Consider the following 22,012-nt stretch of genomic DNA (forward strand, 5'->3'; position numbering starts at 1 on the left):
ATTTCTTGAAGTTTGGTGGACGGACGGATGGACAGATGTCCCATTGTAATTGCATGAAGAAGAGTGACAAGTGTTTATAATATCTTCTTTTGTGTTCCTTGGAAGAACTGAAGTCACTGAGGTTTGGAACAATATGATGGTGAGTAAAGGTTGTCAAAATATTTTTTTCCATCCTCAAGACTTGCTAAAGAAGAGATCTCTTCAGAGAACTGTTGGTACAGTTTCAATAAGGATTTACTTTAAATAGATGGTGGCTGGTGGAGATCCCAAAGGCTTGGCCTTTGCCTTTGCTTTAGGGCTAATCACTGCTAGACATTAAAGCTCTCCTTTTACTGAGTAAGCACACATGAACTTCTTACCACAATGCCCAACAAACCTATCATGCCGTCATAGCTTACAGTACAATTCAGCTTTTGTGCTAGGACAATCTGTAGAACAAACAAACAAGCCACACACAGAGCGCCGTAGGGGTCAAGGCGGGGTTTATATCCCCTTTACATTCTTCTGTTTCTATGTTTCTTCCACGCTCTATGCCTAAAATAATAGATAATAGGATGTATAACAGAAACATGGTTGAAATAAAACTCTGAAAACATACATATACATAAATCACTGCAGTTTCCAACTGAAATAAACACTAGTGGCAGTAAAACACCAGCAACTTTTATTCCTTTTTCACACAAATTATGATTACAAGGGCAGATTAATAAATAATTTTTGCACGGTTACTTGCACAATACTATGTAATGACCTCAAAACTCTTTTACCATATAGAGCATGATTTGTAAACGTATTGTCATGTTTGCATAACATAACCAGCTCCATACAGTATGTATGGCTTTTCAGACATAGTAAACATGCTCAGTATCTCACCTGGTACAGCTTGCGATGCGCAGCGCTTTGGTATGAGTCGTGAAATGCAAGTCATGACACTCAATAATGGAGTACAACGACTTGTACAAGCAAGATAAAATGTCATGGTTGCTTCAGCAAATGCATTATCTCACATTTGCTTTTGTTAACACTGTTTGTTAGGTTAAGGATAGTGTTCAGTTTAGATGGTACCTTATTTTCAAACTCAATAGCATTAATCTTTTAGCACCATTCACCAGACACTTCATAATAATCGTTTTGAAAATGTAAAAGCTACAATGATTATCATCCAAAAAGTGAGAATGGTTTCTGTTGAATTGTCTGCAAGGTGAACACAGCTTAAGAGTTTGACCTTTGACATTTTAAACAGGATTCCTTAAAGACACCAACAAACAAAGCAGCTTAACCAACCCCCATGGTAAAAATACAAAAGATCTGTGAAAAAGGTATACAACGACACACTCAAAAGTTTATTGAACCAACATTTTGATGATGAGTCTTTTTCAAGGTACCTTGACAAAGTGTGCAGATAATTATCTTTTTCATAGTTTTCTTCCCTAACTTGCTCCTCCAAAAGGGGTGTGTTTACTTGAATAACTCTTTAAAAAATACAAAAGATAACATAGTGGTCTTCATTTTTTCCCCACCCTTCATAAATGAGTATTGAAGCTGTTCCCTCTGGCACACCTGTATTTGTGACAACCTTCTTGGCTCCTCTTACTGTGACTTTCAGCTGCTCTCCATGGTTCAATGCCACATTTACTCATCCAATTTTGAGTTATTTTTGAAAATTTGAGAACCTTTTTCCCATGCAATGTGCTGTATGATTGATCTTTGGTTTGTTTAATTGAACTGAGATGGGAAAGGGCAAACAAGTACACACACACACACACACACACACACACACACACACACACACATATATATATATATATATATATATATATATATATATATATATATATATATATATATATATATATATATATATAGGCCAACGTGGCTTGGCAAACAATATGTTCGGATAACGTCTTCCTCTGTCATTCCAAAGAAATTAATACAAGTGGAAAATATTTTCTCTCTTCTACCACGTGCTCTCTGTTCTCTGCGGTATCTCCTCCTAGCAGTAACAATCGCAGCCATGTTGCAAAATGGGTTAAGACATACTTTTTTGGGGCGTTAAATAATGGCGCAAATAGTAAATCGCATTGCATGATTCATTTAAATAACGACGGTGTCTGAAAGGGATACTCCTACAAATGCATATGCAATAAGGTCAGATGCAAAAACAACTCAGTCCACACCTTTTCAGCACTAATTTTGCACTGCGTAAATCCCGACAGTAGTTTTTTAACACCAAAAGAGGGTTTGCGCTGGCGCAAGCTGTTCGTAAATATGGCCCACTGTCTTTAAGTTGTTTCTACATTCATTTGGAGAGTAACTGTGAAGTTATTACAATATAAAAATATAAAAAATTCGATTGTTGATTCGATGTTTTTAATTGTGATTAATTTTGATTAATTACAAAAAAAAACAAAAAAACTGAGATGAATGAAAGATGAATGAAAAGCTTATGGGTTTGGAACAACATGAGGGTAAGTAATTGACAGAATTTTGGGTAAACTATCCCTTTAAGGTGTCCAAATATATGACGGCACCAATAGGTTTCAACCAATATAATTTTATGACATTTAGGTTCAATATTCCCTCATTCATAATTTCAGATTTTTTATTTGTAGATTATACCTCATATTAAAAGTTGTGTACCTCAACTTTTGTATCTCTTTCACATAATAATAATTATAATGGGGCACTCACTATTCCCTCAGAGACAGATCCCTGCTGAGGTGTTGCTGGCTCCCCACTTTTCTTTTTTAGCTCCATGGCTGACTGAACCGAGGCATTGAGAGATTGAGGAGTGCAATTCAGTGCACAGCAAGCTTCTGAATACTGATTCTGAGTCAGACACATTGAATAAATTTAGATACCAAAAGAGGAGCTGTCAGACCTGCATGGCCCAGAGGTCAAACACATGATTAACGGTGATGACATCATCCCTTGGGGCTGCCTACTCTTTTGTTGCAGGATTGAACACTGAAACGTGCAGACCTGACTCCATTATGTAATCCCAGGGGCTGAGAATAGGGCCTCTAAAATCAGCCCAAGCCGATGGGAACGTTAAAGTTCCACGATTTAACTTTTTTTGCTTATAATTAACAAACTTGAAATAATGGGCAAGTACGTAATAAATCATCAAAAATGTTTTTGCCTTACCCTTAATCACTATGGTAGGCCTATAATAATGATTTATATTTTGGAGTGGTCCAGATGGATTTCACGAGAAACTGCATGTATCCGTCATTCGACTGAGTGTTTACATCATATCTTTAAATAAATTAAAGAAGATCAGGCTACTACTATATGCAGTGGAAAGTCTCATAGTAGACTGAAGCCACAACAAATGAATCTCAAATCAAAATTAACAAGCAAGAAAAGACAAGAAAAATAAGAGATCTAGAAATAGTATGGACCTCCTGAGCTTTCAACCACAATTTAATGACTGCTCAAAAAACATCAATGAGGGTTCCCAATCTACTGAAGTATCCACTGTCAAACTTGAAACATGAATTTTTTAAAAAAGAAGGAAAAAAAAACAAACAAACAATGACTACAGTTAAATTATAAAGGTTGACAACCACCCACAACACCGTAGCAACCTCATAACGATACCCTGGCAGGCATTCTATTTTTTCGATTAATAAATTAGTGTCAGATGATAACTAATGCTTGAGCTCTTCAAAGCCAGGTGGATTCTGATTTTAACTGTCAATATTTTTATCAATCATCAGCTGTAAAAAAAAAAAAAAATCCTGAAAGTGATTCCAATGTGTCACAACTTGGTAGTGATAATCACACGCACGACAAGGAAGACCGAAGTTCAAATCAATCTTTAATAATGCACAAGTAATCCTGATAGTGACTGGCAGGAAAACACAACCAATACATAGACAATACCTGACAACCAAGGAATGAAACATAAGAACTTATATACACAGGATAATGAGGGGAATACAGCTGAAGGAGATGACAAAATCAAACGAATAACTGGCTGAGTCTGTGACATGATATTGTTCCTTTGTATTGTTATAGCTGTGGTGTGGACTTTCTTATCAATCAGTCAGTCAACCAGTCAATCAATCAATCAATCAATCAATCAATCAATCAATCAATCAATCAATCAATCAATCAATCAATCAATCAATCAATCAATCAATCAATCAATCAATCAATCAATCAGTCAGTCAGTCAATCATATTTATAGTGCACTTTAAAAACTGTAAATGCATACCAAGTTGCTGTGCAAATATATAAACACATTAAATATATAAACAATGAAATAATAAAATATAAGCAAAAAATAACAAGCATAAGAATACATGTATGTATAAAAACTACATATCATATGCCTGTGAGTAGGCCTTAAGACATGATTTAAACATCTGTACACTAGCCAGAACTGAAAACACACGATCACATTTGCACTTAAGACATGTGCTGATCTTGTGGAGGATTGAATGTTTAACAGATCCCTAATATACTCTGGAGCCTAACAGGGGTTAAACGGATCGTTGTTGATCCATGATCCGTATGGACCAGGACCCACGGTTCGGCACACATATAATTTGCAGATTAATTTCAAGTTTGACCGCCATAGACTGAAAGTTGATCATCTGCTTGTGTTTTGTATTGCTAGTTTACACATTCAATAGATTGCACATTCAACAAACCATTCCAGCTTTAGAAGAGGCAAAAGAGAATTTAATTCGGTAGGCCTACTCGCGCGCTTTTGTCTGTGTGCACAGACTCACACACCCGAGGTGCGCACACACAGAGAGAGGCGCGTTTCAGATTCACAAACTCCGAATTTATTCCTCTTTGGCATCTACTTGCACTTGGATGGACACATACACACACAAAATTAGGTCAAAATACCAGTCACGGCAAGTATTCTCATAAACACGGTCAGTTATGTCTCAAGAGAAAGAGAACGAGAAGTATGTGTATCATTATTTTGATAAAAATAAAGTGACAGCAGCCTATAAAGACTTGCTGTTGTCTATGTCATTAATGTTAATCAAACTACAAAACACAGCTTTAACAAAGATTAATTTATATTAAATTTATACAGTTAACATAGTGTTATTTTACATTTAATTATTACATTTCTGTACCTGAAATGAATACTACAGTTAGACCTTGTGGCGAGCAGGGCGGGCGAGAGCCGTGAGGGAACGGTGCAGGGCCGGTGACGCGAGCGATAATGAGCTCCACCTGCGAGGCGCACTGGCCTTGAGTCTCTCACGGAGGAACTCCAGAAGCATAAAAGGAGGAGTGACGACAGTGAAGGACGAGAGAGGACCAGGCCTGGACTTTATTTTATGTTTTATTATGTTCGTGTAGCCGGCAGACGTCCGCGAGGGTCTGCCGGCATTACTTTCGTTTTATTCTTTGTTTATTTTATTAAAGATTATTGTTTAACGTTCGCCGGTTCCAGCCTCCTTCTTCCTTATTTACTAACTGTGTTACATTGGTGCCGAAACCCGGGAGGAAGGAGGGACATGCTGTCGAAGAGCCCTCGCTGCTGAGGGGGATCGCAGTGCTGCGGAGGTCGGGCAGCGCGGGAGTGAAGACCGCGAGAGGCTGTCCCGATGCGGTGGTGCTAGAGCCTAGTGACAGGTGGGACGGAGAGCTCGATGCCGTGCTCCTGGGACGTCTGTCCTTACCCCCAGGTGCTTCGGCCACCGAGACAGGCCCTGGGGGGGAGTAAGCGCCATCTCGGGGGTACCCCCCGGCCTGCGAGGGGCGATGAGGGTGTGTGGCGAGCAGGGTAGGCGAGAGCCGTGAGGGAACGGTGCAGGGCCGGTGACGCGAGAGATAATGAGCTCCACCTGCGAGGCGCACTGGCCTTGAGTCTCTCACGGAGGAACTCCGGAAGCATAAAAGGAGGAGTGACAACAGTGAAGGACGAGAGAGGACCAGGCCTGGATATTAGTTTATGTTTTATTATGTTTGTGTGGCCGGCAGACGTCCGCGAGGGTCTGCCGGCATTACTTTCGTTTTGTATTTGTTTATTTTGAATTAAAGTTATGTTTAACGTTCGCCTGTTCCCGCCTCCTTCTTCCTTATCTACGAACTTTGATCTAAGACCTTATTTAGGCTATATAGTATTTATCTCTGCTTGTATTTAGTGTATTTGCTCTTATTTTTTACTGACTGTTCACTTGCCTTAATAATGTTTTTAAACTTTATTAGTTAGGCTAGTAGTTTTTGCTGTGGTATCAGAGTACTTAAAGTATGCTCTAAGTAATAAATGGAAAGCAAAGTTACCCTCACTCCCAAACTATTTTTTTTCTTGCTGATCCGAAAAATGATTGATGTGTGACTCAAAAACAGTAATATGATCCGAACCGTGATTTTTGTGATCTGTTAAACCACTAGAGCCAAACCATGGCTTTAAAAGTAAACAACAACATTTTGAACTTGATTCATTGCTTAATCTCCTTAGTATTTAAAAAAAAGTTGTAACCTCAACAGAGATGACTGACAGACCTTTGCATATAAAGCATTACAATAATCCAGTCGTGAAAATATAAAAGGATATTTACCTTTTCAAGATCATTTCTTGATAAAACTGATTTCAGTTTTGCAATCCTTATTAATTGAAAGAAACTATTTTTTCCACCTCATTAATTTGATGGTCAAATTTGAGGTCTGAGTCAAAAAATACACACAGATTAGTTCTTATCCGTTTTATGCAGGATAAGAACCTTTATTGGAGTACACACCATGCTTTTTTTTTTTTTTTTTTCTTTTTTTTTTACAATTTCAGTCTTTTTGTTATTTAAAAATTGGAAATTGGAATTCATCCAGCATTTTCATATGCATTTTCCTGCTTTAAAAAGAAAATACAACTGCATATCACTGGCATGACAATGATATGAAATGCCATGTTTATTAAATATAGAGCCCAACGGCAACAGATAAAAGGAGAAAAGCGGCGGCCCTAGGTATCAAATAAGTTATAGGAGCAGAAGATGAATCATTATTCCAAATCTTTACTGCTCATGTTCTGCCCTCCAGGTAAGCGCGGAACCAACATAAGTTTTCTACATTTACTCCAACACGCCACTCAAGGTGCTCAGAATGACTCAGAATGACATGATCCAGCATGTCAAAAGACAAGGCAGGCACAGTTTCCATGGTCAGCTTCTAATAAAATGTCTTGCAGCACCCTGATGAGGGCAGACTCAGTGCCATGGCTGGTTCTGAAACCCGACTGAAACTTATCCAGGATCTTTATTCTCATCAATTAGAACAATTATTTAAACTTTATTGTTATACTGTAGTAATAGTCAACATCCTTGGGGTAAACGAGCCTTAAAGTGTAAAGTTTGCAAACTCCAGTTCATGGGTCTTCTAATGTTTCTATGACTTTTAAAGTTTCAGAATGGTGAAGCAGCAAAATAAATACATACATTTAAGCTTGCTAGACTACATAATCCTACCCTCTGAAAATAAGGTACCATTATATGAGTGAAAATATATAATTTTGGTCTCAGTGGAAATGTTCACTATTTGGAACTCCGTATGATCTGTTTGTTTAACATGTTCCTTCTCTCCTCACATTGCAAGTCAAGTTGCTTTCCCAGTGCCTTGAGTTTAAAGAGCACAATCTAGAGATTGTTAGCTCAGATTCTGTATTTTCCTCCTCTCGTTCTTGTTGTTTACTGACCCTGTGGAACTATTTGGGTTAAGAAGTGCTCTGTGCTATATTGGTAGTAGCCACTTAGACTCAACTAAGAAAGAGATGGCTTTTTTTTTTTTTTTACCTTGAAGAAACATTTGATGTAACATTTTTGTTTTGGTTTAATTTCAGACTCTTTCCTCATCTATCAGAGGTGGATGTGATATCTGAGAGAGACATTAAAGAACATATATCATGGCTGTGGCCGGATGTCCGGATTATTTTCTACACCATCCAAATTACCAGGTAAAAGATTGTTTATGCTTTTCTTTTTACATTGTTTACCCACCCTATACATTATTCTTGTCATTGTAACATATTTTGTTTCAAACACACTAGATAATCTGTCCTTGCCTTTAAACTGGAAAACACAGCCAGATTACAGCTAAAAGTACCATCTTTGGTGTTTACTTATTAAAGTAATTAGTAACTACACTAAAACTACTAGTCAAACCTATATGGCAACATTGGTCAAATTTCCTTGGAGTGTAATTGTAAGTAGTATTATATAATTATTTACTAAATAAGAAGAAATATTGAATGCTAATGTCAGTGGACTGCTTGGGACTTGCTTCATTGTTAATACATAGGTATAAATATGTAACTTTCAAAGACACAAAATGTACATTTTTGTACATTTAGAAAGGTGCTGAAATGTACAATATTGACATATTTATAGCTCTGAAACGTAAAAATACTTGTTTTTTTCAGCAAAATAACGTAAAATATATATGTATAAATTCCCTTTTATCTTTTTGTAGATAAATGTAAGATCTCTAAACCCCATCCCGAACCTAAACATGCCCATTTTATACAGAATGTTAAAAGAAAAAAACATAATGGACAGAAATGTGTAGGAAAATGACAATTTTAGTAAAAATATAACATTTAAATGATATTTTGAGCCACTAATCCAACACCTACCCCTAAACCTACCCATAACCATTTCTTAAAACTATGAACTAAATAAAAGAATAACAGACAAACAAGCGTAATCACAGTAATTTATTTATTGCGAAAATATCAAAACTGGTACTAAAAGTAGTTAAAATGATGATGAGTTGCAGTCGCAGTCCTCTGTGGCGGCAATAGTTTTTTATATGGTACAGAGCAGAATTTAACTATTAATCCATGAAAATATGAATCCGACTTCTCTCCGTGAGGGCGCACACTCGTTTCAAATATCAATCCACTGAAACACAGCATGTCACAATCTGTGACGAAGCAGGTGAGAACCAATGAGCATTCGATATCAGTGCCGTAAACCATGTCGTAAAGGTTCTTGAGGGCACAACTTTCAAATTTGTATCATAAGTCATACGAGGCTTACGATATTGCATGTGAATATAGTCACAGCTTTTTATAAAATCATTATTTCATAATACTAATCTTAGAACACAGTCTGTTATGAAATGTTTATTTATTTACATAACTTCTATAAGCTATAGTCTATTTTCATATATGTGCTGCACAGTGATATACACAGTAGTTTGGTGAACAGGTGTTTTAAACTATCGCTGTTGATATACCATTTATTTTACCATGCATTGAATACTGTATTGATCAACAGAAAAACAAAAAATATTCTGTAAAAACTAATAGTTGACTTGCTCAAGGAAGTTATGTATGGTTTCTGAGAGCATGTGAGAGGAGGATAAAGTGGAGGGCTTCTGTCTGTTTTGAATGTACCTGTCATGAGCTGTAGATTCAGAGTCTGAGGATGAATGAAAATGGGGTTGCAGTGAATGGCCATTGTATGCATTCCTTTGGGCTGAGCGCATTGGATTCACATGGTGTAACCTGACGTAAGAGCATCTAAATTCTAGCCTCACTCAGTGGAGTAACTGGCCGGTTTTAAAGGGTTCTCCACGGTTGCCATTGTTTATAGTACATCCACGTGCAGCAGTTCAAAACCAACTGTGAAATTTCAATCAGGCCAAATCACCTTGTGGAGTTAGTACAGCTTGATTATAAGATCTTCTGGGGGACAACCAATGTCTTGCAAAATACCCAGACACTCTGAAATGAAAAGTGAAATCTCCAGTAAGTAGCACTAAAAGCATGTTCAGTTTTATCTAGCTGAACGTGAATCTGGCAACATTTTATTATTTTGGTTGTATGTATTGCGGCAGTTCAGAAATTAAATGTTCACTGAGTGGTTAAATGCTTTACCTTATTTAAAAAATAATCTAGCACCTACACTAAACTATACCCAATAGTGTTAACAGAAGCAAACAGGAGATAAAAACACATTTGCTGAAGCAAACATGCCATTTTAGTTTGCTGCTACAAATCTTTGAGCTCTTTTATTAACCATAATAGAGAAAAAAGCTGACAAAGAACAACTGAAAATAAGTGCTATATGTACAGAGAGAAACACTAGGGACTAAACAAGATAATTAACAAGACACAGGTGTAACACATAAGGTCAAATCAAACATTATGGCAACAGGTGAACAAAGACATGAAGCTGATCAGAACACAAAAACCAACTCAAAGTCCTAATAAAAAGGAGTGGAGGTCCGAGGCGCAGACGAAAGCCCGTAAGTCCGTAGCGAAGGCAGAGTGATGAATAACGAAGGCAGAGCTGGAAGGACGAGGAAGCCTGGTTGAACCGGAAGGACAATAGTCCCAGGTGGAGCCGAGGGAGCACGGAGCCAAGGTGGAGACAAGGGAGCACAGAGCCAAGGTGGAGCTGACTGGTCGACGGGCCAAGGTGGAGTAATGGGCTTGGAGTTCAAAGTGGAGCTAGAGGGTCAAGACACCAGGGCAGACTGGCAAACAACTAGCCCAGGGCAGATCCAAACTGCAGAGAGGAGCCGGTGAAAGAGTCAAAGGGTTCCCTGCTGGTGGAATAACCTGCCTAACTCAAAGCGAACAGCAGAATCTTTAGCCATTTCCAAGAAACTTAAAAATCTTTTTCATCAACACTTGACTCAGTAATACTAACACTTTCCATTGTATCTATGATATATTGCTACGTGCACTGTGCTGGTCTAACAAGGACTTGTCGCAGCACTTACATATTGTTACTCTTTTGTTGGTTCAAATGCTTGTATTGTTCTCCTCATCTCCTCATTTGTAAGTCACTTTGGATTAAAGCATCTGCTAAATGATTAAATGTAAATGTAAAGGGCTGAAGGGAGCCAGCGGAGACAGGGCCGAAGAATAGCATGGGCAAAGAGTTACAAGATGATCTCCTTGACTGTGACAGGGCAGGCAGAGAGTTCAAAAACTACCTCCTTGGTCGATATGGAACAGGCAGAGAGTTCAAAAACGGCCCCCTTGGCTGATACAGGACATGCAAAGAGTTAAAAAATGGCCTTCTTGGCTGATACAGGACAGGCAGGGAGTTCAAACATGACCTCCTTGGCCAATACGGGACAGGCAGAGAGTTTAAAAAAAGGTTTCCTTTGCTGATTCGAGACAGGTAGAGAGGTCAAAAACAGCATCTTCGGCCGATACGGTACAGGCAGAGAATTTAAAAATGGTCTCTTTGACTGATCTGGGACAGGGAGAGAAGGTGGGAGTGGGAGTGGGAGGCAGGGTGGGAACATCACAGACCACACTGACATGGTGCTGGGCGACGAAACAGACATGGTGCTGGGCAATGAAACGGGCATGGTGCTAATCCTTTCACTTTCCTCTATGATTATAATGGGGCTCGAGCTCAGCACACTAACATCAACCTTGGTAGTATGGGCAGGGCTCCACTCCATATCCACATATTCTATTAGAACTCCCACAGGAACAGACACAGGGACTGGCTCACACACCTGGTCAGCCTCAACTTTTAGCTCGGGCTCCGGGATGAACTTGGCCTTGGGGGTATGCTCCTTGATGCGAATGATGGCTGGCTCACACATCTGGTCAGACTTGGCCTTCCATAGCTCTGGGTCTGTCTGGGTCTGCGATGGGCTCTGGCTTTATGACATTTTGTACATTTGACAAAAATTTACTAAAATTAGAAAGGTTTTTTCTTTGCATTTTTCGTGTACAGACAACACAATTGTCAAATCACCTTGCGTTCACACAGATCCCCGAAAATGACTAAAAATGCTTTATTATGCATGTCAGGCCAGTAGATGGTGATGTCACTTTGTAAAGAAACACTATAGATTGAACACATAATATGCATGCACACAATGTCACCGTTTTCACAAATTGTTGTTTTCGTAGTTTACATGGAGACGATAACGGTATCCTTTTCAAAACTTGCACTTTGAATCCCATTTTCAAAAGTGTGCATTTTCAGGCCCCCAAAACATCATTGTCACATAAATTAACGGCCAAAATGCATATGTTTTTATTTGAAAGCAGTGTAGTATAAACAGCCCCTCAAAATCCAATTAAAACACAGGCAAAACATGGCATTATCGTGACTCGTATTTCACGGGACTCATACCCAAGTGCTCCACATCACATGTGCAATGCTGTATCATGTGAGCTACCAAGCAAGTATACTATGTCAGAAAAGCTAAATCAATGGATCTGGTTCATGCACTATGGTAAGTGTTTTGAAGTCATAATATACAACCCGATTTCTGGAAATGTTGGGATGTTTTTAAAATTTGAATAAAATGAAAAATAAAAGACTTTCAAATCACATGAGCCTATATTTTATTCACAACAGAGCATAGATAGCATAACAAATGTTTAAAGGGAGGAATTTTACAATGTTATTCAAACAATGTTCCTCAACGTCAAATTGCAAAGGCTTTGCAAATCTCATCATCTACAGTGCATAACATCATCAAAAGATTCAGGGAAACTGGAGAAATCTCTTTGAGTAAGGGACAAGGCCGAAGACCTTTATTGGATGCCCGTGGTCATCACTCATCGGCATGATTGTGTCAATGACATTACTAAATAGGCCCAGGAATACTTCCAGAAACCACTGCCGGTAAACACAATCTACCGTGCCATCTGCAGATGCCAACTAAAGCTCTATCATGCAAAAGGAAACCATATGTGAACGTGGTCCAGAAGTGCTGTCATGTCCTGTGGGCCAAGGCTCATTTGAAAAAAATGGACTGTTTCAAAGTGGAAAAGTGTTCTATGGTCAGACAAGTCCAAATTTGACATTCTTGTTGGAAATCATGGACGCTGTGTCCTCCGAGCTATAGAGGAGGGAGACCTTCCAGCCTGTTATCAGTGTTCAGTTCAAAGCCAGCATCTCTGATGGTATGGGGGTGCATAAGTGCATACGGTATGGGCAGCTTGCATGTTTTGGAAGGCACTATGAATGCTGAAATGTATCTAAAGGTTTTAGAGCAACATATGCTCCCCTCCAGATGATGTCTATTTCAGAGAAGACCTTGTGTATTTCAGCAGGACAATGCAAAACCACATACTTCAGCTATTACAACAGCATGGCTTCGTCATAGAGGAGTCAGGGTGCTGAATTGGCCTGTCTGCAGTCCAGATCTTTCATTTTGTGCATAAAATTGTAACATTTCTCAGTTTAAACATTTATGTTATCTATGTTCTATTGTGAATAAAATATTGGCTCATGTGATTTGAAAGTATTTTATTTTTCATTTTATTAAGGATAAGGATAAACCTTATTTGTTCCCGAAGGGGAAATTTGTCTTGGGCAAAGTGCTACAGTGTTACTCTGACCATACAATAACATGACAGTTAAACAGACAGTTAAATTCAAATTTACAAAATGTCCCAACATTTCCAGAATTTGGAATACTGTCACTAGTGTTCATTTCAGCTGGAAGCTGCATTGAATTGTATGTATAGATAAGTTTTTGGTGTTTTGCAGAAATGTAGGTAGAGGCATGTTTTTCCAATGAGCCTAGGTTGGAAAATTGTTGATCTCAATTTTAATTGCACCACAACCAACAATTTTGCTCCTAAAAAGTGTTAGTGTATTTGTTTAACAACAGTCAGTATCATTGAAGATCATGCTTGTGATGAAATATGAGATGTGATGTGTGAAGAAAACAAAGGAAAATTTATGTGAATATCACTTTGAATTTAAATGTCATAAAAAGGTGTTATTTGGTGAAATTATTTTGTTTATATTTATAATAAATATAAATTATATATATGTGTATATATATATATATATATATATATATATATATATATATATATATATATATATATATATATATATATATATATATTAAAAAATAGAATACATAAACATTTAAAAAATGTTTAAAATGTAAGTCCCACCACCATGATTTGAGAAATTTGTTTATGCAGTTCAGGGAGAAAAATAAAAACAAAAATGAGAGACTCTGGGTACTCTGGGTTCAGGCCAAATTCTGAGCTCAGAACCCTCTCCTCAGACAGCACACCAAATACACATATTTTACACTATATCTGATTGTTTGTTAGTGTGAACTTGTGAAAGAGGGCCCAGCAGACTATACCACTTAGCATTTTTTTATGTATTTGAGAGGAGGAGGAATGGTAGATGCTTTTAGATACTGGTTAATAAAATGGAGCTGCCCTCAGCATCTGTCTGTGCCTGTGTCTGGTAAGTAAGTGGGATTCTGGGCCGGGTTCCAGGCTTGGATAATACAGGGGGACTGGAGGCCTGCCACAGCACTTCGAGGAGAGCTCCCTAACTACTGTTTTAAAGGAACTGCTGAACTGGCTTTTATTGAGCTGGGCCTCTCGCCTTTGTTCTCTCAATTAAGATGATGAGCTAATGTTTGAATTGCTCTGAGAGTGTAAGCCCCTTCTTTCAGGATCTTCATTAAGCGTGCGTAGGCTTGAATTGAATAAAAATGTACCGCTAAAGGGAGCGTTACTCTAATGTACTCAGTTTTCCTGAGCATCCATAATTAAAGAGGTCTTGATATAATAACATGATAAATCAAGTAGGGCTGGTAAATTAAATTGATATGCAGAATATTAAGCAAATTGTGGTGGCAGCTTTTGAATATCATATGCGATCTATTCCATTTTCTGTGAATGGTAAAAATATGCAAGTTTGGCATATGTTTTAAAACTGTTTTTTTTTTTTTTTTTTTTTTTAGCTTAGAGGATGTTATTGGTCAGAGCAACATAACTTTTGCCAATTGAAGATGAACTGCTCCAGAAATGTGGATTTGTCATTAGCCTACCAGCCATATTGTCCTATTCCTCATACTGCTTTAGCCATTAAAGTGCCTGTTGTTGGAGTGGATTGGTATTTTCAGAGCTGTAAATTTCTTTTGCCCAGAGTTTTATAGCTGCTTTTAGAGTGAATTAAGACAACATATGGTTCCTTGTTCCTGGAAGTCAATATTCCTGTTCTTGGTATTTCTAAGAACTTGAGGATTCAGCATCAAGGTCTTTTATGTTCCAGACACTTTCTCTGAACTGAAGTAGAATATTTGAGAACCTAGTGGGTCTGGCACATGAAAAGACAGTATTGTAATATTGCTTTATATTCTCAAGAAAATCAAAGAGAAAAATTCAATATTCATTGACAGAGGGATATAAGCCTTATCTAGAGACAAGAATATCATAAAGACCTGTAAGCAACCCCCTAGTAACCACTCTTATGTTTTAATTTCTTGATTTTCATATGCCTTAATGCTGATACATATATAAAAACATTAGATGGTATAAGCATTGCATTCAAAAGATTGGGCTCAGTAATTTTTTTTTTTTTTAAGAAATTAATACATTTATTAAGCAATGTTGCATTAAATTATTCAAAAGACCTTTACATTGTTACAAACATTTCTATTTCAAATAAATTATGTTCTTTTAAACTTTCTAATTATCATAGAATCCTGTCAAAATAATATGTATCAGTTTAAAATAGTATGTCAGTTTAAAATAATATGTATCAGTTTCCAAGAATGATTTCTGAAGGATCATGTGACACCGAGTGGACTGGAGTAATAGCTGCTGAAAAATGAGCTTTGCCATCACAAGAATAAATTACTTTTTAAAATATATTAAATAGAAAACAGGTATTTTCAAATGTAGTAACATTTCACAACATTTACTGTTTTTACTGTATTTTTAACCAAAGAAAATAAGCCTTAGTGAGCATAAGAGATTCAAACATTAAGACATTTTAATGACCCAAGACTCAGTACCTCCCATGCTCACCCAAGAACAGTAGTGTACATCTTTATGACTCTGTGCTTGTTCCTCTTGTATTCAATATTTATGCCACAACCTGTACACCTAACAGACCAATGTACAGTGGCTGTGAGTAAAGAGTAAAGTACTTGAATGTGGGTCTGTTTTCACAGGGTAATCCGTCCTGCCAGAGGAATTCACAGTAGCTTGACCGTCTGAGGATAAGCAGGGCTGAAATATCACCTTTTGTACCTTAAGCCAATGTTTCTCAACTCCAGTCCTCGGGACCCACTGCTCTGCACATTTTGTATGTATCCCTTATTTAACACACCTGATTTAGATCATCAGCTCATTAGGAGAGTCTGCATGAACTGAATTGAGTGTGTCATATAAGATAGACATACAAAATGTGCAGAGCAGTGGGTCCCGAGGACTGGAGTTGAGAACCACTGCCTTAAGCATTATATTTATACTGCAGGTTTGAAGGATAACCATATCAGTACATTAAATGCTTGACTTAGCCATGTTTGTATGTTATGAACCTTATGCTTTAGAATATACAGAACATAAGCAGGTAAAGTCAAGTCAGGTTGGCATTGTAGGAGATTTATGAACCTTAATAAACACCTCATGGATATATATTGCATTCACCTGTTAGCAGCAACTTGATCTACGTACAACAGCATGTGAATGGTTATTACTTTACATCACATGTATTTTTGGGGAGAAATGAACCATAACACCATTGAATAGTTCCCTTAAAACATAAGATGTATGTTGTTTTACAACTTTTTTTTTTCACACATCTCATTTCTTTAGGTTTATAAAGAATATTCTTCACTGAAACTAAAGTCATCTTGATAACCAAGTACATAAACTTCAGAAATAAAAATGTCAGTCACACTTGTCTAGCTAGAACCTCCACACATTCTATCAAAGCATAAGGAATTGAAAAGTGTATGAACAAAACTGCTCTAAAGCACAGGTTGAGGATCCAAATGCAGCTTTATTAGAGCAATCCAGAATTATAATCCATAAAAGGCAATAGGTCAAAACACAGGGCAGATAATCCAGCAAGACAACAGGGCAGAAAAACACAGGCAAACAGGGAAATCCAGGTAACCAGGCAGAAAGTCAAAACCAAAACACAGATAACCAGAATAGTGCTCAGAATTGCAGTGTAATAACAAACAAGACTTGACAAAGAATGAGAAAACACAGTGCTTATATAGGCAGAGTTAACATGGGTAATGAGAAACAGCTGAAAGTAATCAGGCATAATGAGTCCAGGCAATGCATTATAGGAAATGCAGTCCATGATAAGATAACAAAGACAGAAGGAGTACCCTCTGGTGGAAATCAAGGACACTCCAGCTGGCAGGCTTAACACAAAATATACTTCACTTTTTACGCGTACACAAGGGTCAGTGTACAGTGCATGTGATGCAAATTTCGTCGTCAGAATAGTATGCGCGTACTGAACGTACAGCACCAATTTTTGTACTACTGTGCATACTTTTTATGCACAGATCGCACATTCACATTTAAATTTTTAAATTAAATTAGTCTTTAAAAGCGGCCTCCTTGGCTGAGACTCAGGAACTTGAAAAAAGCCTTTCTGGCCAAGACGCAACAGGCAGGAAGTTCAATAATGGCTTCTCTGGTCATAACGTGGCAGACAGGAAGTTCACAGGTGATCACCGTGGTCGTGTCAGGGCCGACAAGAAACTCAGGGACAACCTCTGTGGTCGTATCACGGCAAACAGGAAACTCGGGAACAACTTCCATGGTCGTGTCAGGGCAAACAGGAAGTTCATGGGCAGACACCACCGCTTTGGGGGAAACTAGATCAGGTTCCACCACCTCTAGAGAAGCATATGCATCCCAGACTGGCCATCACTTTAACAGGGAGTACAGTTGATGGTGGGAGAACCTCTGAGACCCCCAGACTTGATACCACCACAGAGATGCCAGCTGTTGCACCGACATCAGCGGTGTGTCCGCCAAACTTGAAGCCAGTCTCAAATGCCTAGGGACCACCTTGGTAGCTTCAAGTGCAATGTTTATGATGGCCACAATCTCTGGCGTGGCGTCCATGATGGCTGGAGACTCTTGCGTGGCGTCCATGATGGCTGGAGACTCTGGCCTGGTGGCCATGATGGCTGGAGACTCTGGCCTGGTGGCCATGATGGCTGGAGATGGTGTGATCCTCGAGGACCATCACGGATCAGCAAGGATTGTAAAGGGTTGCTGAGTCAATAGGAGATGAAATCAATGAGAGCAAAGTCTGGGAGATCAGTGAAATTAGCAATGTCCAGAAAGTCCTTGATATGGTCTTCAAGTGAATGAGTTCCTTGGCAAAGGCGAACTTGGGTGACTGCTGGATCCATAGAGGCGAAGTTTTCTGTGACAAAACTGCTCTGAAGTACAGGATGAGGATCCATATGCAGCTTTATTAGGTCAATCCAGAATCATAAGCCATAAAAATAGGGCTTATATAGGCAGAGTTAACATGGGTAATGAAAAACAGCTGAAAGTAATCAGGCATAAAAATTCTGGGTAATGAGTTATGGGAAATGCAGTCAATGATGAGATAACAAAGACGGAAGGAGTGCCCTCTGGTGAAAGTCAAGGGCATTCCAGCTGGCAGGCATTGAAAGTATGAGCATACAAAGAGAATTATTTTGGAACATTCAGAAATGAATGAAAATGTTAATTCTTCTGTGAATTTTTTGGATTCCACGTTAAACCAGTAATGTGAATGTTGGTGCTGAAAAATGAAAAATGGGAGAAAAAATCCTATAGACTTGCATTGAAGGTGGGACCTGAGCCATATCTGGTCCAAAACTGTTTTATTGTTTTTGAAACATGAAAAATGCTCATAATAAACACTATCTATGATGTTTATCAGCATCAAGATATTGATCTAATGGATATGACAAAAAATGTCAACAACAACTGTTCCTTTTGCATTCAACAATGATACCAGCAGCACAGCTGTAAGTGTGCGGAATCCATAAACACTTAAACTCATTTACATAAGAAAACAAAACAATCTTGCTCTGGTTCTGGAACATTGTACATAGCATTCAGAAGCCATAAAACTACTGACGCTCTACAGCCACATCACAGCCAGATTCTGGGTTTTGTGGTCTCGCTATGAGAACCATTTCCAAATACGAGAGTGCCACAGGACATTCTGTTCCCATCTCGTGCTGTGAAAGCTCCAATCAGCGCTGAAAGAGATATCCCACAATCCTTGATCCTACTGCGCTCAAACTGAGCTTTTTGTTTTTGTACGCCATCCAAGAGTTCAAAGTGTTCCCCTCTGGTGAGACAGCAAAGAGTCTCTGTTATGGAAAGGAGTTTCTGAATCGAGTCGCCACCTGTAGTTTACACACGGAGAACGTGGCTCCCAGCTGCCAGTTGCTTTAGATCTTGTTCCTTGAATACAATGGCACAGTTTCAGCTGATCACATGGCAGGGCCGCGTCTGAACGATGCTGTTTTTCTCGTAGCCTGTAAACACGCCCGTGACCCTCCCCAGATACAGCAGGGGGGCATCTGAGGACAAGGAGAGGGCCTCCTCTCGTCTCTTTCATCACAGATTGGGCAATTGCATCATGGAAGTTCCCTTTGCTGAAAGAGGACGGGAGAATTTTTATACATAGACATACATGTGAACACGCATTGCCCCTTATAGACACATCTGACGTGGTTAGAGCTGTCTGATATTGTATGTGGACTGTAAATATAATTTTCTTAATCAGTATTTTTGTCTTGTTTTCTAGTAAACAAAATTAAATAAAAAAATGTCTTGTATAATAATTCAGACTGTACTGAATTAAGATGATTTTTTCTTACCCCATTAGAATTTATTTTTCTTGTTTGAAACATAAACCTAAAAAAAAGCTTTGTTAAATATGAAAGCCTTTGAGATAAGAAAAATAAACTGATATTTTCCTTTATGGACATTAAAATTAGTTCCAAAGTGTATGCTTGTGTGTGTATGTGAGTGAGTGGTGTGACTAATGTAAAAAAATGCTTTTAGCATGACCACTTTATTGGCTTCTGTCTCAGCAGGATAATGTAGAACGAGCTGCCAATCACAGACAGGCAGATCTGATTGGACCAAGTTTTCAGCAGTCAACCAATCGGAATTCACCCAGCCATCAAGGTCAGTGAATTAATAATTTGCATGTGCACTTCATAAATTTCTTAAAATAAGATTCCCTGGCTCTGATATTTGTAATGACTGTACATTTTTGGTTATGGTGTGTTTTTTTTCCTTCAAAATTTTCTTAATATCCAAAACAGAAGTAAATAGTTTTTAATATATTTGCGGAATTGCTCATAGTTTAATAACTCACCCGAATTAACAAGTGTGTATGTGTGTGCATACTTGATTATGGGCGGGAGCCGTCTGTCTCACACACTTGGACTTGGGTGGGGGCTGTCTGTCGTAGATGCCTTTTATGGTTGGAGACTTGCTCATTAAGTTCAAACTGGGATCTATATTCAGGCCTCTTCCGCTGTAAACACTCCAGCAGTTCAAAGGCTTGATTTGTAAAGACACAGGGTGCCACTCATTAAGCCTCCAACTTAATTGTGCCATACAAAAATACAGAGGCATGATATTTGGAGCATGAGATTTAAGCACAATATCGCCTCAGCATGGGAGGTAGAGCCTGAAGTTTTTTTGTTTTTTTTCTAAAAGTCTGATGCTGTCATTGAAGTAAATGGAGCAGAAATTCTCATTTAGGACTTTTCAGAGTACGCCACGAATCCTCACAGCTGTGACTACACTAAACATTTGGTTGTAATACCCCTTAATATTTCATATTTGCCGAGTGGTCTTTGTTGAACACAGTTATTTTCTGTTGGTTTATGGATTTTTTAAACATGGTTCTGTAAACATTTATTCAGACTGTTATCTGACCACTCTTATTACACATCTAAGTGAATGAATGTTTGAAAAGCATAAACAAAATAGAAAAGCATGTTCCCATGCCTATTCTTTGACCCTGCCGTTTTCATACTCCATTGAATACAACAAACTGTGACAACAAAGGTCTTATTTTGGGATGCTGGAATGCAGCTAAGAATAGATGAGAAGCATTTGTTTGTCAGATCTCAGATTGAGGCCAGAAATACAGTATTTGTTACTGCATCGAAATCCTACATGACTTATAGTCTCTTAATAGAGTTAAAGACCACACTTTATTGTTTGTAAGTTAACTGGATTATGAAACTTATTGAAACTGAGGTGCTTGAAAGAAACGTGATATTGTAGTTTTTCAGCACAAATGGTTTACACTTGATGTTTCTAAGTAAATGTTTTGCTTTCTCAAATCGTGATTTTTCAGGTTGGTATAATCTCCATTGTTAGATTATATTTATCAGTAACATTTCACTGGGACACAACTGTATTTCACTGCAAAAAGGATTTAGCAACGCCCTGTATCCTACCGTATATATATAACCCGGAGACCCAGGTTCAAGGCCCGGGCAGAGCGGGGCAAGTAGGACCCCTGGGTAGAGGCGTTACATTGGTGCTGTGAAATATTGAAGAGCAGAGATACAATTGTAGCCTCTTGGAGTGTGTAGACTGCACCTCATATAGTCTGTGTAAAGTGTGGGACCTGGTACCATTCCATTCTTAAGCACTTCCTAGGAAGAGAATGATTTTCTGATGCACTGTATGCTGATAAGCCTTTTGGTGCTGTTTTCCCAGTTATGTGTTTTATTCGAGTTTGTCATGTTCTGTGTTTAAATATTAGCCCCAGCTGAGTGTTAGCTATTAGCACATGTGTGTTCTAAGCTTGCACGTGCTCTCCTGTATAGCTGCACCATCTTACGGTTGCGTTCTTCTCTCCTCTTTTCATTTATATAAAATTTGTAAAATGATGGTTACTTGAGTTTATATTTTCACTGTATTAATGTGAATTGTCTGTATTAGTGTTTTATATTTTATTATCATGGATGTATGCTTTATTTTGAATTTTGTCCACTATATGTTCACGATCACTTTGCAAAAATGTGTTATAATCAGAATCTCATAGCTCGTCCTGCTGACTTTATATGCGACATTGATGTGTTGTATTCTCATCAGATATTTGGTGCTGTTTTCCCAGTCTTCTCTTGTCCCAGATACAGTAAAGCAACCTCAAGTGACCATCCACCTGTTTTCCTTGTGAATTCATTACATCCAACACACACCCAGTCACACACACACACACATATATATATATATATATATATATATATATATATATATATATATATATAT

General features: G+C 38.2%; 1 protein-coding gene across 5 annotated transcripts in view; it reads left to right on the top strand.

Moving 5' to 3' along the window:
- The window catches only part of grb10b (growth factor receptor-bound protein 10b), a 127,181-nt gene that overhangs the window by 25,581 nt on the left and 79,588 nt on the right, over nucleotides 1–22,012 (top strand). For 3 of the 5 annotated variants that reach the window (XM_048152294.1, XM_048152295.1, XM_048152296.1), the window contains exons 2-3: nucleotides 7,811–7,924; nucleotides 19,804–19,900. In XM_048152294.1, coding sequence (XP_048008251.1) covers nucleotides 7,874–7,924; nucleotides 19,804–19,900 — 148 coding nt within the window. In that variant the 5' untranslated portion in view covers nucleotides 7,811–7,873. The remainder of the gene's footprint in view (nucleotides 1–7,810; nucleotides 7,925–19,803; nucleotides 19,901–22,012) is intronic. The other 2 variants (XM_048152297.1, XM_048152298.1) reach the window with 1 other exon arrangement.

This window comes from Megalobrama amblycephala, linkage group LG13 (genome assembly GCF_018812025.1).
Source record: "Megalobrama amblycephala isolate DHTTF-2021 linkage group LG13, ASM1881202v1, whole genome shotgun sequence".
NCBI lineage: Eukaryota > Metazoa > Chordata > Actinopteri > Cypriniformes > Xenocyprididae > Megalobrama > Megalobrama amblycephala.